The sequence below is a fragment of the Gobius niger genome, assembly GCF_951799975.1.
Source record: "Gobius niger genome assembly, chromosome: 6".
Lineage (NCBI taxonomy): Eukaryota > Metazoa > Chordata > Actinopteri > Gobiiformes > Gobiidae > Gobius > Gobius niger.
The window spans coordinates 13,036,394-13,051,453 of record NC_136857.1 but is presented as its reverse complement, the minus strand read 5'-3'; the positions used below and the strand labels follow the sequence as shown (position 1 = coordinate 13,051,453).

The 15,060-nt window shown below is 41.2% G+C and overlaps 1 protein-coding gene across 4 annotated transcripts; it reads right to left on the bottom strand.

Moving 5' to 3' along the window:
- Nucleotides 1-279: 279 nt before the first annotated feature.
- On the bottom strand, nucleotides 280-13,390 carry mybpha (myosin binding protein Ha). 4 transcript variants are annotated; one of them, XR_013792999.1, is made up of 15 exons: nucleotides 13,173-13,390; nucleotides 12,163-12,216; nucleotides 11,645-11,770; nucleotides 11,380-11,466; nucleotides 11,092-11,226; nucleotides 10,153-10,320; nucleotides 8,217-8,305; nucleotides 7,931-8,126; nucleotides 7,576-7,715; nucleotides 6,767-6,926; nucleotides 5,978-6,114; nucleotides 3,662-3,848; nucleotides 3,535-3,591; nucleotides 767-797; nucleotides 281-521 (listed from the first exon to the last, which is right to left on the bottom strand). XR_013792999.1 is itself a non-coding variant. In XM_079558974.1 (14 exons), exons 1-13 carry the CDS (start codon nucleotides 13,342-13,344, stop codon nucleotides 3,557-3,559), a joined length of 1,686 nt encoding a protein of 561 aa, XP_079415100.1. In that variant the 5' UTR covers nucleotides 13,345-13,390; the 3' UTR covers nucleotides 280-521; nucleotides 3,535-3,556. The 4 variants fall into 4 exon arrangements, 1 of the variants encoding a protein (XP_079415100.1); XM_079558974.1 differs by lacking the exon at nucleotides 767-797 and having other exon boundaries at nucleotides 280-521; XR_013793000.1 differs by lacking the exons at nucleotides 11,645-11,770; nucleotides 12,163-12,216 and having other exon boundaries at nucleotides 283-521.
- Nucleotides 13,391-15,060: the final 1,670 nt, after the last annotated feature.

The following is a 15,060-nucleotide window of genomic DNA, read 5'->3' as shown; positions in this document are numbered from 1 at the left end:
CATCCTTAACACCACAAACACAACCAAGAGGATTTTGCTTCTTTCTTTCACACATATTGGTGGTTTGCACGATCTACAGGTAGGCTCTGATTAGTTCTTCTCAATCAGTGTTTGTGAAGTCGATTTACATTGTTTGTCCATTTCATGCAGACCTTATTTTTGGCCACATGATGGCAGTAGTGTTTCAGGTTGATTGATGCTTTGGTAGCATAAATTGACACAAAACAATCCACTTCCACATCAAGAGGTTGAAGAAATAGGTAGTGTTTTATTATTATTTATTATTTAAGTATAATGTGAACTGTATAAACATCATGGGCAAAAATCATACATTATTGAGTCTAACATACATTCTACAAGCTAAAATAAAAACCTATGACAGAGGAAGCCATTAGTCATCAGGGGCGTAATGATGAGGTCTTCCGCTTTTGAAAACTTCTTACAAAGACGCTCTTCTCAGTCCATTCCTTCTCCAATGTACACACACACTGATCCAACTTCGTCATTCACTCTCCGTCATACTGTGAGGAAAAAAAAATAACAATAAGGAAAAAGTACAACGAATGTCTGATTCAGTGGAAAGCTCAGTTGATAGTGGCTGGTTAGAAGAATTCGTTTTCAATAATTGCTGGACACAAACACTGGAGCATCACTCAAAGTTTAATGGGATACTGTTTGGTACTGTTTGCCTTTGGGGTGTGCCACATTGAATGACATACAAACTAGAAAATACAACGTTTCCTGTACACAATGGCCAACAGCTTACCTTATAAATAAGACCCGGACTTCTGCTGGTCCTGGAAAGATAGTTAATGAGCAGGTTAATACGGGTCATTGGGTGTTAATATTGAAAACCTGTGCTAGTCAGATTAGGCCTGTTGTGTATGTATTTCCATTGGGGATTAAAGGACTGGGTTTCTGCCCTTCTTAGCCCACTATACAGCGCTGCTTTGGGCCTGTCGACTCAGGGTAATGTGAAGAGTGTGATCATCTAGAGTCAATTTTAGAAGCTGGGGAGAGCTGCGCTGACATCACTACTCCCCCCCCCTCCTCCTCCCATAGGCACTCCCCAGACTAATCTCTTGTTTTTTCCCCTTGACAGGTCATCCCATGTACGGAGGTGTCCTGCATACATCTACGCCAACTCACATTCTTTACTTATAATTTCACAAGCATGTTTTCAAGCCTGATGTTGCTCCAGATTTGCAAAAGCATTATTTTTGCCTGATGCCTTAACTCACGCAAACTCTCAAAATGTTTTCAAATTTGACCTTGATCAAAAACATCACGCTAGCACTGCTGCAGACTGTATGATTTGTATAAGATAATTTACATGTCATGACTTCTGTCTTGCGGTTTTGAGTGTGGCTACAGCTATATTTCATTTTGGAAACCTGATCGTGCGGTAAGTGGACAGCTGGAGGTGCAGGTGTGAGTGCATCCAAACACAGAGAGGATGCATTGGGATCTCAGCCGCCAAGTCCCATTTAGAGGTGCTCAGGCTGGTATTTGACCCCATTCAAAGAGCAGTGTGAGAACAAATATCCCCAACCACTCTCTCAAGGACACTCGCTTTGTAGTGTGTGCGTGTCGCCCAACAACTGCATCCTCCCGAATTGCTTATGCAAATCGGCTAAGAAAGGAAACGAAGTCAAGGTGAAACGCTCAGATCAGTGTTTCTCTTCCTCTAATTCTAATTGAGTCCTGTCAGCGTCTCTTTGTAACATTTATCATATATCTATCAATGTGATTAGATGTTTAGTGTCCTAAAAGTGCGGGAGGCAGCACTGACAGGGTGCACTGAAAACTTAGCAACTATTGTCGTCTGCATCAACTATATGAAAATATCTAACTATTTAGGATTAAACAATTCCCCTTGGGCTGATTCCTTGCCCCTCTGTGATGGGCTTGTTTGTTTGGGCCCAAGACTTTTGGAGTTTGTGGCCTGGGGCTAAAAGTCCAAAGAACAATTTCTTATTAAAGGCAACATTTTGGACTATACTGTTGCCATCAGCACAAAACATGCTCGGAATGACAAGCTCTTCACGGAATATGCTATTTCTACAGTGGGTAATCAAAGAATGGATTTGGATGAGGACCTAACCTGTTTAAATCTCAAATTCTACCTGACTTTAGTCACATCTCCATGGAGACGAGCTGGAGACGAACCCACTCCTGGTAAAGTTACAGTCATGTCTTAGCAGAGCTGTGCCTCTCATAGCAAAAGTTTGTTTAATAATAATAATTATAATAATAATAAAAAAAAAAAAAAAAAAAAAAAAAAATTAAATAAAAAAAAAAAAAATACAAATAAAAAAATAAGAATAAAAATAAAATAAAAATAAAAATAAAAATAAAAATGAAAATGAAAATGAAAATGAAAATGAAAATGAAAATGAAAATGAAAATAAAAATAAAAATAAAAATAAATATAAAAATAAAAATAAAAATAAAAATAAAAATAAAAATAAAAATAAAAATAAAAATAAAAATAAAAATAAAAATAAAAATAAAAATAAAAATTAAAATTAAAATTAAAATAAAAATTAAAATAAAAATAGACTGACGGAAGCGAGGCGACCAGGCCCTTCCCTGCTTAGCTTCCAAGGTCTGACGGGATTGGGCATCGCAAAGGCGGTATGTACATTTATGAGGTATTTTTCCATTATGAAAATAAATGTCACAAAATAAATGCTTGTATTTCAATTGTACTTATTGGGTTGAATTCTACGTGGTGTGGCTTTAGGGACATTGCAATTTCAAATTGCCGAAAAATGTATTATTAATTCTCAAGTAATTTAAATTGTGTTACCCTATTTCTCTCTGTGCGTACTGTTGTCATTCCGACAAGGTTGCTGTTGATATAAAATAAGCTGTTACTAAGGGTTATCTTGTAAAGTGGCTCCAGTGTCTTGTCTAATCCCGTCCATTGGAGACAGAAAGTGATATTGTATTTCACACATGGTTAAAAGAAATGACCAGTATGTCCTCCAGGATAAACAGACTGCAACCTCCACCTCTGACAACTCCATAATTCTTGAGACCAGTATTGCATGTTGGTCCTTTACCATGTTCTCTCTCAGTATGTTATGCTTTTAAGACCCTAATTGTTTTTCTCATGTCAACAGTTGAACACGAACACTCAAATCTTCCTGGCATCTGCTGAAAGACTACACCCCTCAAGTGTTTCAGGAGCTTGTATCAAAGTGCCAATGCCCAGAGAGCTACGCTATATGTCTGGGGCTATGAATAGGCTGTTTAAAGCTGGAAAAACATTAAAATTGGAATTTGAAATCAACAGCCAGTAATCTTCACCACATTACCACTGTCTGAAAGTAGGACTCAAGGAGACGAGAAAACAAAGGAAGTTGAGGCCAAGAAGGAAAACTGTCCAATCGTGACAATACCCGTACATGTACATGTTTCAGCAAAATGAGCAAGAACTCAATGGACAGATGTATTGCTGGGTCTCAGGAGGCAATGAGTGTGCACAGCCTAAAATTAAATGAAAGTCATGCATGAAGATAAACTCACCTCGAAAAGTTCATGTTTTGTCTTATTTGCCTTTCTCCGCATCTGGGAGTATAACCTCTGTAAACAGAACAATATAATTGCATGACGATGGCAATAACTTTTACAACATGTGGCTGCAGATACGTACGTTTGACCTCTAGTTTGCAGGACACAGTAGCCTCTCCCTGCTCGTTCTTGGCTCTGCAGGTGTACACGCCTCCATCAAAGCTGCAGGGCTTACGGATCTCCAAGGAGCAGATCCCCTGGTTAGACAACTTCCTGAACTTTGGGTCGTCTCCAATGATCATCTGATTCTTCAACCACTCTATCTTGGGCTAAAGCAAATTGACAGTCAGTGATACAGAGACTAACACCTCACAAAAGCCTAATTTGAACTTTAAACAACTCTTTAAACCAGACTACTGTTCTTATAAATCATTTGGCCATACACGTTAATATGCCTTCCATTACGTCAATATTAGTGTCCAGCGAATGGGGTAACCCTAGCCCCCCTCCTGCCTGGGTATGTCCGCGCTGGGTTTGGTTAACACTTGTGTGGATTTCTTGCTGGAACCTTGAGGCCCAGCGTCTTGCAAGGTGACTCTGTTCATTGAGTTACACTTCAGAAATGTTCGCCCATCTTCACTTCGGTGACTATTTTAGGACATTAGATCACTAAAGAGTGACAGACTTTTTTGGTATGTACAATATTTTGAAATTAATTTTGGAGACTTCACCATGTCACGTCATGCTCCAGTCTGTGGACCGAGTTTACGTGTATGAATAGAAACACTGATAAGAGGGCTAATGGTGTGGCAGATATAGCATGTCCACTTTAACATGACGGGACAAAAGCCAAGTTTCGTATCTGTGCCACCTCTGGGGCGCATTACTGACACGGTCTCTAAACTGTTTATCAGAGGCACCGAGACAAGGTATCACACTTTCAGGACTCTGAAAGGGAAGGTCCTCAAGCCTGATTGAAGATGTACTTTACGGCTGCAAATAAAATTGTAATGGACGTAATTAGGACGTAATGAGCAAATTGCAAAGACTGCAATCATAAATGATAAATAACCTGTCTCCATAGGTTCTAATAATGAAATAAACCAGCTAACTGATATGATTCGTATTCATTTCACAGCTTATGTTCAGTTTAGTCAATGTTAATACTAACCCAAATATTGCGCTTGTTAGAATAGTGATTTCAAAAAATAAATCACAAATCAAATTGTCATTGCAAAATCATAAAATAAATAACAATAATAATAATCATTATTTGATATTCTTTCAAGATTGGCCCACATTTACTCTGCGTTGTATGGCATGCATATCATATGTCAGTGGCCCCAGTGGTTGATCGCGGATGTGTTTCACACAGCTGTTACAACTCAATGCAAGGGCCCACACGGAGCAGGGGCTTGTTGGAGGATTAAATACTACTGTATATACAGATTCTTATTTCAGTCGCAGGGCGTAAACTAACAACTGTGTCAGCATCTCAAACCCAAGTGCCCAGGGCCATATGCTTGAGATGAGTCATTAACACATTGTACCTGAAACTGACCATGCTGCAGATGCATAGCTTACGGTAAGCAAACCGTGGTAGGATTCTGCTAACTTCTCATGTGACTCTGGAACATTTACTTTCTAGATCTCTATCGCTTCTTCATTTAAATATACATATATGTACACTTGTAGCTAAAGCTTTACACGCTTAGAGCTTAGGTTGCTTATACTATTGTTTGAATACCCAAGGGCATCTGGGACAACAATGAACTGTACTTCAACTATGGCCTCTCTCTGGGGCACACAACTGTAAAGTTATGTTTAACCAAAGCAGGCGTCCCCAGGAACTGTGAGAGACATACCAGTGCCACCCCTCAGGAGATCTTTATAGCACTGATATTAATACTCTGTTTGAAGTACATTACGGGACACAAAAACGATTTACTGTTGGCCCATGCTAAAAACACATTTGTTTAAATTAAGGTGAGAATGCACTTCACACCAGAGCTCCCCCCATGAGCTACTTTTATGAAATATAAATGACAGACCTGCTTTGGCTTTGAGGCTAGTTTAGAAATGATGGGTTTTAGATGGATCACAACCAGGACAGTTGATAATATTTCGAAACAAAACATTAAAGCCATTTCCTCCTCCTTTTCACTACTTTACTACATTTACCTAAATAACAGACTTGCTATTGTTTTCATCATGATCATAATCAGAACCCAATCATTTGGCGCACACAGATGGATGAGACAGTCAGATTTGACTCGTTATGCACTTAGAAATAAAGAAAGCTTGTGAGGAGCTATCTTTGAAAGGGTGGAGAAGTATTGGTAGCCCCTGAGCTACAGATTGGAGACTCCAGCCTTCTGCATGCATTACAAATCAACAAGCTTGTAAGCTGTTATATGAAAGGATTTTTGAGTCTATAATGTGCAAGTGTTGGTCCTACCCTGGGACTTCCTCGGACTGAGCACAGCAGTTTGGTTGTGTAGCCCACGGTGGCCGCGCGGTCATTCAGAGACGTGGTGAACTTGGGAGCTTCACTGAAGTCGTGCTCCGGATACTCTGGTGGTTTGTACAAAATACCTGCAACACAATAAAAAAAATCCATTATAAATTATTCAGAAAGGTATAGAATACATGTCCTCTTATAGTTGAGGAGGGAAGCATATTATGGACGTCTTAATTTCAACGTGCGCAGGTTTTGGAGAGTGTGTTGAAAAGCACTATCAGATTGTATTAAGACAAAGGCAGATGAAAATCAAGATACATAGGAAGAGCTACATTGGCTCTAGCAGCTGTGTACATGTCGACAAAGCTTTTCAGATGTATTTTAGTAAGAGCTAAGTCCTGCCAATCGAGCCGAGGCCAAGATCCTTTCCACTCCTCGGGTCTTCTCTTTAAATACACAGGCTTTCTCATACTCAAGTGTCCGGTTTACAACAGCAAATCACTTAAGACATTGATTTTACAAAGACAAAAACCAAAAACCAGATGCGGCATATACTGTACAGTGGGTTCTGGAAATATTCATAACAACCCTATTCATTCATAAGTTTGATTTATTAATGTCTGATAATAAAAGTAATATTTAAAAATATATATATAAAATGTATTCTTAAGTTTACACTTGGGCTGTGTAATGGACAATGAATGGCATGATCACAGAGCTAAACCTTTATGAAGCACAATTATATATATGTATAACAAAGAAATCAAGAGGTGTGGAGTGGGTCACCTGTCTTCTGAATATGGGCCGCTTCTTTTGTGACAGCGCAGCTCTCACTCCTGCCCACTCGGTTTTCAGCAAAGACCCTGAACTGATAGGAGTTGCCCATAATGAGGTCGGACACAGTAGCAGTGAGTCTGTGGTAGTGCTCCAAAACCGAGAACCACTCCTGTAGATAACGAGTCACAGTGAGACAAATCAAACCACTTGCATTAAACAAAGTTCTTAGCATCACTCATAACAATGTTTGTCCTCTAGTTATGATTATAGGCTTGTCGTGAGCTATACTGGACACGGCAGTTGTAGAAATGGGGTGAAGAGTGTGGAATGGCATTTAAAATATTGCCCAGAGCTGGAGCTCAAACTCACGATTCTGACACATTAATGATGCCATATACAGTACACTGTGACCTAACCCTTAGGTCATTGTTATGCAGTAAGTGCAAAATTATTGTTTTTATTTCTCATTGTGTCAACTGGTGTGTATTCTGAATTGTTGTATCTACTGTATTTTCCGGACTATACGTTGCATTTTTTCTAGTTTAGCGGGGGTGCGATGTATGCTCAAGTGCAACTTATATATCAAATATACAATTTCACATGTTTGTTATTTTCGGACTGACAGCCGCTAGAGGGCGCTCTAGGCTTGTGCACCAGTATCTGCTAAGACTTAACACAAATGACCCCAAAAAGAAAATCCTATCCTGCAGATTACATGCTGTAAGTAGTGAAATATGCAGCAAAAAACCGTAATAAAGCAGCAGAAAGAACGTTTGGAGTGAGCTTGGAGTGTCCAGATATGTGGGAGCCTGTCTTACCCCTGTCTTCTGGTCTGCTTTCTGCACTGTGTATCCCGTGATTTCTGTGTTGCCGTTATCTTTGGGAACGGTCCACTCCAGAGAGGCATTAAAGCCCCAGGCATCAACCAGCTTGACACTAGCGGGAGGTCCAGGCAGCTCTGAGCACAGCACAGGACCAACAATCTTACACAGGGCTCAAGCATGACAAACAGGTGTCAAGGCATGATAAGTGTCCCCTGCACAGTATGTGTGACTGGTTACAATGCTCTGAGGTCAGTGTGATGATACGAGCTAAAGTCTTGGTTGTCTTCAAATGATCAGGAGAGCTAACATGAAAAGCTTTTACAAAGCGTTTTTTCATGTTTCTACGCACCCACAATCTGCAGGGTGATAGTGGCCTTGTCTTCAAAGCTGTCCACTTTCACAGACATCTCAAACACTCCAGAGTCCTCCCTCTGGGCAGTGCGGATGAAAAGGATGCTGTCTTTGTCACTGTTTCTGATATTCACTCTTTTTTTGTCCACTGGCTGTCCATCTTTGAGCCACGAAACTACAGGGTTGGGTTTACCCTGAAGAGTAGAGGATCATTCAAGTTGTAAAAATGAAAGTTATATACAAGACTTACGATATGGGTGTACTAAATGTGCAGTGCTGCTTACAAGGAAGGGTATGACCAGGTTGATCTGCGCTCCAACTTGTCTGACGTAGCGAGCTCGAAGATTGCGAGGCATGCGGATCTTAGGGCGAGCTAAAAAACAAGACATTTAATATTACATTTTTAACTCCCAATGACCTCTTTAAAAAAACTCACATGATCTAGTCATGCACAATATATTGCATTACATAGTGACATCATCTGCCAAACATCGATCAACCTGTTGACAGCTTCGGGTACAATTACCTGACATGAGATGCGTGCATACCATTCGACTGCAAAGTAAGTAGGACACATATGCCAAAAATGATAGATTCTAAAATTACCAGCAATAGATTGGGCTAACATGAAAAGGTGACCGGGTAACCCACACCAAAAAATAAATGTGATTAATGCAATCATCACATTCACACATTGCTGAATTAATGCAACTATCCTATCCAAGAGATAAAAGTCAGTTTCCAGGCAGACACAGGCTAAAGACGAAGGCAAAACGCTCCTAAAATAGTTTTGGTGACGTAGACGTCTTGGGTGAATGTCAACACGTGTCGGCTCCTGTCATGTGTGTAGATTAGAAGCTGCGGGAGTGTGTCATCACTGAGTGTCCCAGAGACAGCAGAACAAAACTGTGGGCAACAAAACAGCTTTGGACTTTGGCTGCAAATCAAAAGCGGGAAAGTGCTCAGTGTCTTTGTGACTACAGTTTTAGCCCCTTCGCAGAGTGGTTTAGCTGAGGTTAGGTGCCAAATCCCAGGAACCGCATCACTTGCATGTTTCTGCATAAGCAGCAAATGTCTCAAAAGCTCCGGAGGCTTACGGGATATATGAAACGAGCAGGATTACGTCTTTGCTGGCCCTTCCTGTCCATCTTTAGTGCTCATCCAACCATTGAACCAGTTTTGTTGACCGTTTTAAGCTACTGCAATATTGTTCATTAATAGCAACGATCCAGCTTCAGGACTCGAGGCCAAGTGGAGCATCTCACTTTGGCTCAAACACTAATCTTCACTAATCAGCACACTCCCCAACAATGTCCAGACGTGCTGGACAAAAGCCCCTACAAACAATCTACAATCACTCTTTGTTTCTGGGGAAAGGTATCTTTGCAAAGGGCTTTCCGTATACAATGTGTGCCCGTGTGATGAGGACCGAGAGAGACCGACTGACGTGCCATCCAAAATCCATCAATTAGGCTTGAGTTTCGGCTCCCCTAAGCTGACCAGCCAGTTTGATTACAGGCTAACTTTATTCTGTCACTGTCCTGTTTGGTCACTGTGTTTGGAGATCTCAAGCAGGAAGTACGCGAAGGTGTCTTTTAAAAATAGACCATGGGACACTTCAGGTCAACAAAAATATGACGCAAATGGGATGTTGCAGGTACAGCAGTCACGGAAACTGTGTGAAGCGAAGCAAGTGAACGAGACTACTGCTTCCTACATATCCATTTGGATTCATGGTCATTTATGCTTTAGTGATGGAAGTTAGGCGCTTACAACTAAATTAGACATTACTTTGATGCATTTCAAGTCAGTTTAACTATCGTGTGGGACCATAACACACAGACTTGTTTACAGACTCTGCTCATGCTTCATAACACTGAATAAGACTATTCTGTCACTGACTTATTTTTAGTTCAAATCAGCACTGGTTTGAACGTGCGAGGAGACAAAGTTGAAAGCTTGATTTGTTGGTAATGAAAGCGCCTGTCGACACCTCTGGATTTATGTCGCAAAGGTCTGCCCAGTATATCTGAAGACGAGCCTGTCAGTACCACCCCAGTTGCAACCTGAGTATTTTGAGGAGCGATCCTAGGTTGCCGCCATCATCGTCACCCCTGATAGAGAGGCTGGAGGTGACAAAATTGGCCTTATATAAACATACTGTTTAGCTGCCGTTTTTTCTTCTTCATTTGTGTCACTTTGTGTGTGTTTGCAACTCACCGCCGACTTCGCGGATGGGCACGGGGGCGGCAAGGACAGCGGGCTCACTCCGGCCCCCCGGGTTGACGGCCACCACGCGCACATGCAGAAGGTCACCGGCTGTCAGGTTTTTAATGCAGCAATGGGTGGCTTGGGTCAGCTCCTCGTTAGCCACCACCCAGTCTGTCGCTGCGGGAGAGCGGAGGTAGATGCCGACTTTAACAACAACGACAGTAAAGGCAGCAGTGACAGATTTAACAACACAGTCAATTTTACTATGTAAGTGGATATGCCGGGTCAAGACGCCGATTCCGGAGACAAGTTTCAGTAGATCGTCAGTGTCACAGTTAAATACTTACAAACACAAACAAGAATCTTTAAAACTAAATAGTGAATTGCTTTACTGTTATACATTTTGAGACATTGTGATTGGCAAAACAGTCCCAGATTGATATATTTTTTGTATATCAATTTAGATCTTGCCAGTCAAAAACAAGGAACTTCTTTTGCCTACGTATGAACCTGTGACTGTCATTGGCGATAGTATAAGCAGTTCGCAGCAGTTTGAGCACAAAGCACAAACAAATGAGCAGAAAGTACAAACCGTTCACTGTGTCAATTATACATTTCGGACAGGCCTTTGTGGCAACAGTAACTTTGTGGGGATTCTTTTGAATAAACTGTTAAGTATCGTTTCATGGGACACGTTAAGTGGTTTATCACCTGCCGACACAAGTTTACAAACACACAGGCAGCAAGAAGAACACTTTGGCTGCCCAGTTGAAACCTCATCGGGGGAAGAAGCCTGTCTAAAAGCAGGGAGAGCAGCTTTAGTGACAGTTGGTTGAATCGCTGCCTGCCCTATACGGGCCTGTAAGCCTATCAGTGTATCTGGCCTCCGACACTCACAGGACAGGTGCAGCAGACGCATACTGTACATACAACAGACTCTAGACTTACTCCCATCTTTGCAGTACTCCACAGTGTATCCATCCAGACCCGAGTCACCCACGGTCTCCGGGCCCTTCCAGCTGATGATCAGACTGCTGTCATTCACATCATCCACAGAGATATCCAGGGGGGCACTGGTGGGCACTGGAGAAGGTACATGGATACAGCCAGTTAGTGTAGGACACAGAAAGAACGGTTGTGGACGTTTTGTTTGAAACTCTTTCCAATTCAGCCCTAATATAGTGTTGAGGTTGGTGCTGAAGATCTCACAAAACAAGACTTGTCCAACAGCGTTACCTGGAGGAGGCGGGGGTGTGGGCGCCTTAGGGGGCTCCTCAACTGCAGCAGGTTCAGCAGCAGGTTCAGCAGCAGGTTCAGCAGGAGCTTCGTTAGATCAGCAGCAAAATAATGATTTTAGTTTAAGCAGGAGCACATGTGTTAAGTTAGCATTGTCGATTCCCAGGTCATCCAGGCTATGTGAAACTGGTAATTATTATTACAGGCTAGTAGATGTGCATGGTACATAGTGGCAGAGGTGGTCGTTTTTCTGCCACTTGTTTACCCTCAGGGGAAGCTTCTGCCACAGGAGCCGCACCTTCCTCTGTCGCGGGGGCCTCAGCAGCTTCAGCAGCGGGAGCTTCAGCTACTGCAGCTTCAGCAGCCTGCACATCTGCCACTGGAGCATCAGCTAGTGTTAAAAATACCAGTGGATTAAGCTGATGTTAATTATGCAGGAAATGTGTGTGGCTAAAGCAAGCAGCAGAGCAGGACAGCTGTTATGAGAACAGGTTTGTACATAGATAATATAACATAACAAAAGGACAGAAACATTAATGTGCATGTAATGGAAAGTTAAAAGTCATTTTGAACATTAACATTTTATAACTGTTGGGTTAATTAACTTGGTGCTTCACCTATGTAACACAAACTGGAGCGATCCAAGTTTAAATTACATGTGAGAGTGAGAGCTGTTAGGAATGGCCTATTATCTGCTTAAATATACTGTACGTATAACACGCATGAACCACATGGAAAGAGCAGGAGCACAGCGGCAGAGTCGTACAGTGTCTGTGAGTTTACCCTCAGCAGCAACATCTGTTGGAGCGACACCTTCCTCAGCGGCAGGAGCTTCAGCTGAAGTTAGGGATTATACATTCAGGTTAGTAGCGGCAAAACAGAGTAAAGACCAGTCATATCAAACTACACCATCCAAAGCAATTTTCAATCATATAATCAACAGGTTTTTTAAGCTTATGGAGGGTGTACCTGGTTGGAGTAATCATACAGGAAATCTTGTATGTTGGGTACAGATTCCTTGTACATTAATGTTAAACAGAAAAAAAAGCTTTATGCAAATTACTGGCATAAACTGAGAGGTAATTACAGAGCGCACAACAAAACCAGATTAATAAAATGCCACTTACCGCCTCTATCAGTGACCAGACACAAGGTGCAACTTCAGTCATGCAAACCTCTGACTGTAACACTGAGTTGTTATCACCACAGTAGTGGTCAAGAAGTGAGTGGTTAAACTTCTCCATTCGTAAGTGGTCCCTGCATGAATGCAGGTGGCTGCAGTGAACCCACAACTAGCGCTACTACAGGTGAAACTCGGAAAATTAGAATATCGTTCAAAAGTTTCTTTTTTTCTGTTACTTAAACTGTGAAACTAAAATATGATAGACTCATTGCATGCAAAGTGACATATGTCAAGTCTTTATGTCTTATAATATTGATGATCCATTTTCAAAATATTCAAATTTTATGAGATTTTATTTATTTATTTTTCCAAGCTGAGCCATTCTAATCAAAATTATAACAAGGCTATACATATCTCACTTTGCATGTAATGAGTCAATCATATATTAGCTTTACAGTTTATATGAAATATTATTCTAATTTAACGAGTTTCACCTGTATAGGCGTACATTTGTGTGTCCAATAAATAAAAGGGTGAAATGACCTGATTTGGTTGATGGCCACAGCTACTCCTTATATATTAAGTAAACCAGAGTTCTTGTAGCTGACTTGCCCCAGGAATTTATGCAAATTCAATTTAATCTCCTCAGAGGTCATCCTTGTAGCCCTACCTGGTGGGCCTGCCTCAGCGGCGGCCGGTGTTTCTCCCTCGGCCGCTGGAGCTGGCTCTGCAGGGGCAGCCTCGGCAGGAGCCTCTTCAGATGCAGGGGTCTCCGCGGGAGGGGCCTCTGCTGGAGCCGGCTCGGGTGCAGGCTCTGCCGTTTCAGCGGGGTTGGACGGCATCCTGTTAAGATATAGCTGGTGCTGGGGATGAGAGACCCCATGGTCTAAGCCTTATATATAAACCTGGGGGGTGGGAGGGGGGTAAGGACTCCACCCACATCATGACTTGGGCCTATAACCCTCTCCCCTCATCTCCATCTGAGCCTGCTGGGCTATTGGACCTGATGATTGGACCACAACTCTACGATGCATTTTTATATTACATAAACTCTTCATCATCAGAACCTTTAGGCTACATTACTTTGTTTTTTGTCTTGAAAATAAGAACACCAAATGAACGGGTTTAGTCCATAGACTGTGGTTTAGTCACACCTTATTTATTATGTCTATAGTCACACCACAATAGCGCCCTCCTGTGGACATCACACAATAATCACACTCCTGCATGATGTGAAGAATGGCTTGACTTTATTGTGTCCATTGCTTCATGTTAGACATATGAGTTTGATGAGGTTATAGAGACATGCCATACAACTCATACCAGACCCCACAAGTGCTTCTTCTCCCCCCTCAGTCAAGAGGAAGATAATACAACCATCTTACATACAAGGGCCCAGCCATAATTTAGCGCTCGACAGATGTGAATGATTGTTGTCGCAGATGCACAAACTATTTACAGTGTTTACAAGAGTGATGCATGTACAAAAGAGAAAAAATAACATATACAAATATTTGCATAAGAAAACAGAATTTTCGCTTTTAAAAACACAAGCAAAAGATATCCAGTTATTAAAATCCCCCCGCCCTTCCATGATAAATTAACTATGGTATAGGTCCAATGAAAGAATACTTTGGGGATATTTTGGGGACACATGCGCCAGCGTTATGTCTACGGTAGTTCTTTTACAGTGCTCAAGCACAGGTAAGTCCTTTTCTCTCAGTGTGTGGTTAAAAAATAACCAAAATCTTCTCACTCCTTTAAATTGTGTTTACAAAATGCCTAAAATATTACAAATTAAACTTTCAAAGAGGGTAAAAAAGAAAGAAAGAAAAGCCAGAGGAAGTGGTGACATTTCCTACCTATGATAAATACCACTCTCTAACTAGGCCTCTGTGCGGTCAATAAATTCACTGAAAGCAGCATTAGGCCTATCGTGTTTGAGGCACAAACAGAAGACATAGGCATCACTTAAACTGGTTATGGTGAGGTACTTTAACGTCAAAGGGCAACAATTATCAAATTAAGCATTCAGTTTTCTTCCCTCAATTCACGCACCTTTTCCCCTTTATCATAAATGCTCAACAGTTAAGTTAGGACCGATTAAACTCCCAACATTTCTTATTGTAATACATAATTGCATGTGCAAATTAACGTGGGGAAAAGGGAAGAGGAAGCCACTGAATAAGAGTGTGATGACTCCTATAGAAACGGCTGATATGATACCCAGCTCTCTTTTATGTTATGTAAGTGTTGATGACAGCACAGTGGCAAGAGAAACAGACTGTTTTTGACTCAGTATAAAATCTTATAAAATGTTTTACTTGTGTGTATGAAACTTTTGTATTTGTAATCTAAATTTGCAAGCAAAAACAGAAAAGGCCTTTTGACACATTTTTTTTCTTCATATTTGACCATTCACTTTTAAGACATATTTGGTGCATTATAAACCACAACTTTAAAGTTTCTCTTTTTTTTGCCCTGACCACATAACTTTGAACTTATCTACCCATGCATGCAATTGTTACTCATCTTTTAATTGCATTGGCCATTTTGTT

What these genes read in the sequence shown, in the direction of transcription:
- mybpha (XM_079558974.1), bottom strand. Translation starts at nt 13,344, where the DNA reads ATGCCGTCCAACCCCGCTGAAACGGCAGAGCCTGCACCCGAGCCGGCT. An exon ending in CAGTCCGAGGAAGTCCCAGG is followed by an intron (nt 3,849 to 5,977) that starts GTAGGACCAACA and finishes AATTTGCTTTAG; the next exon opens with CCCAAGATAGAGTGGTTGAA. An exon ending in CTGCAAACTAGAGGTCAAAC is followed by an intron (nt 3,592 to 3,661) that starts GTACGTATCTGC and finishes TTCTGTTTACAG; the next exon opens with AGGTTATACTCCCAGATGCG.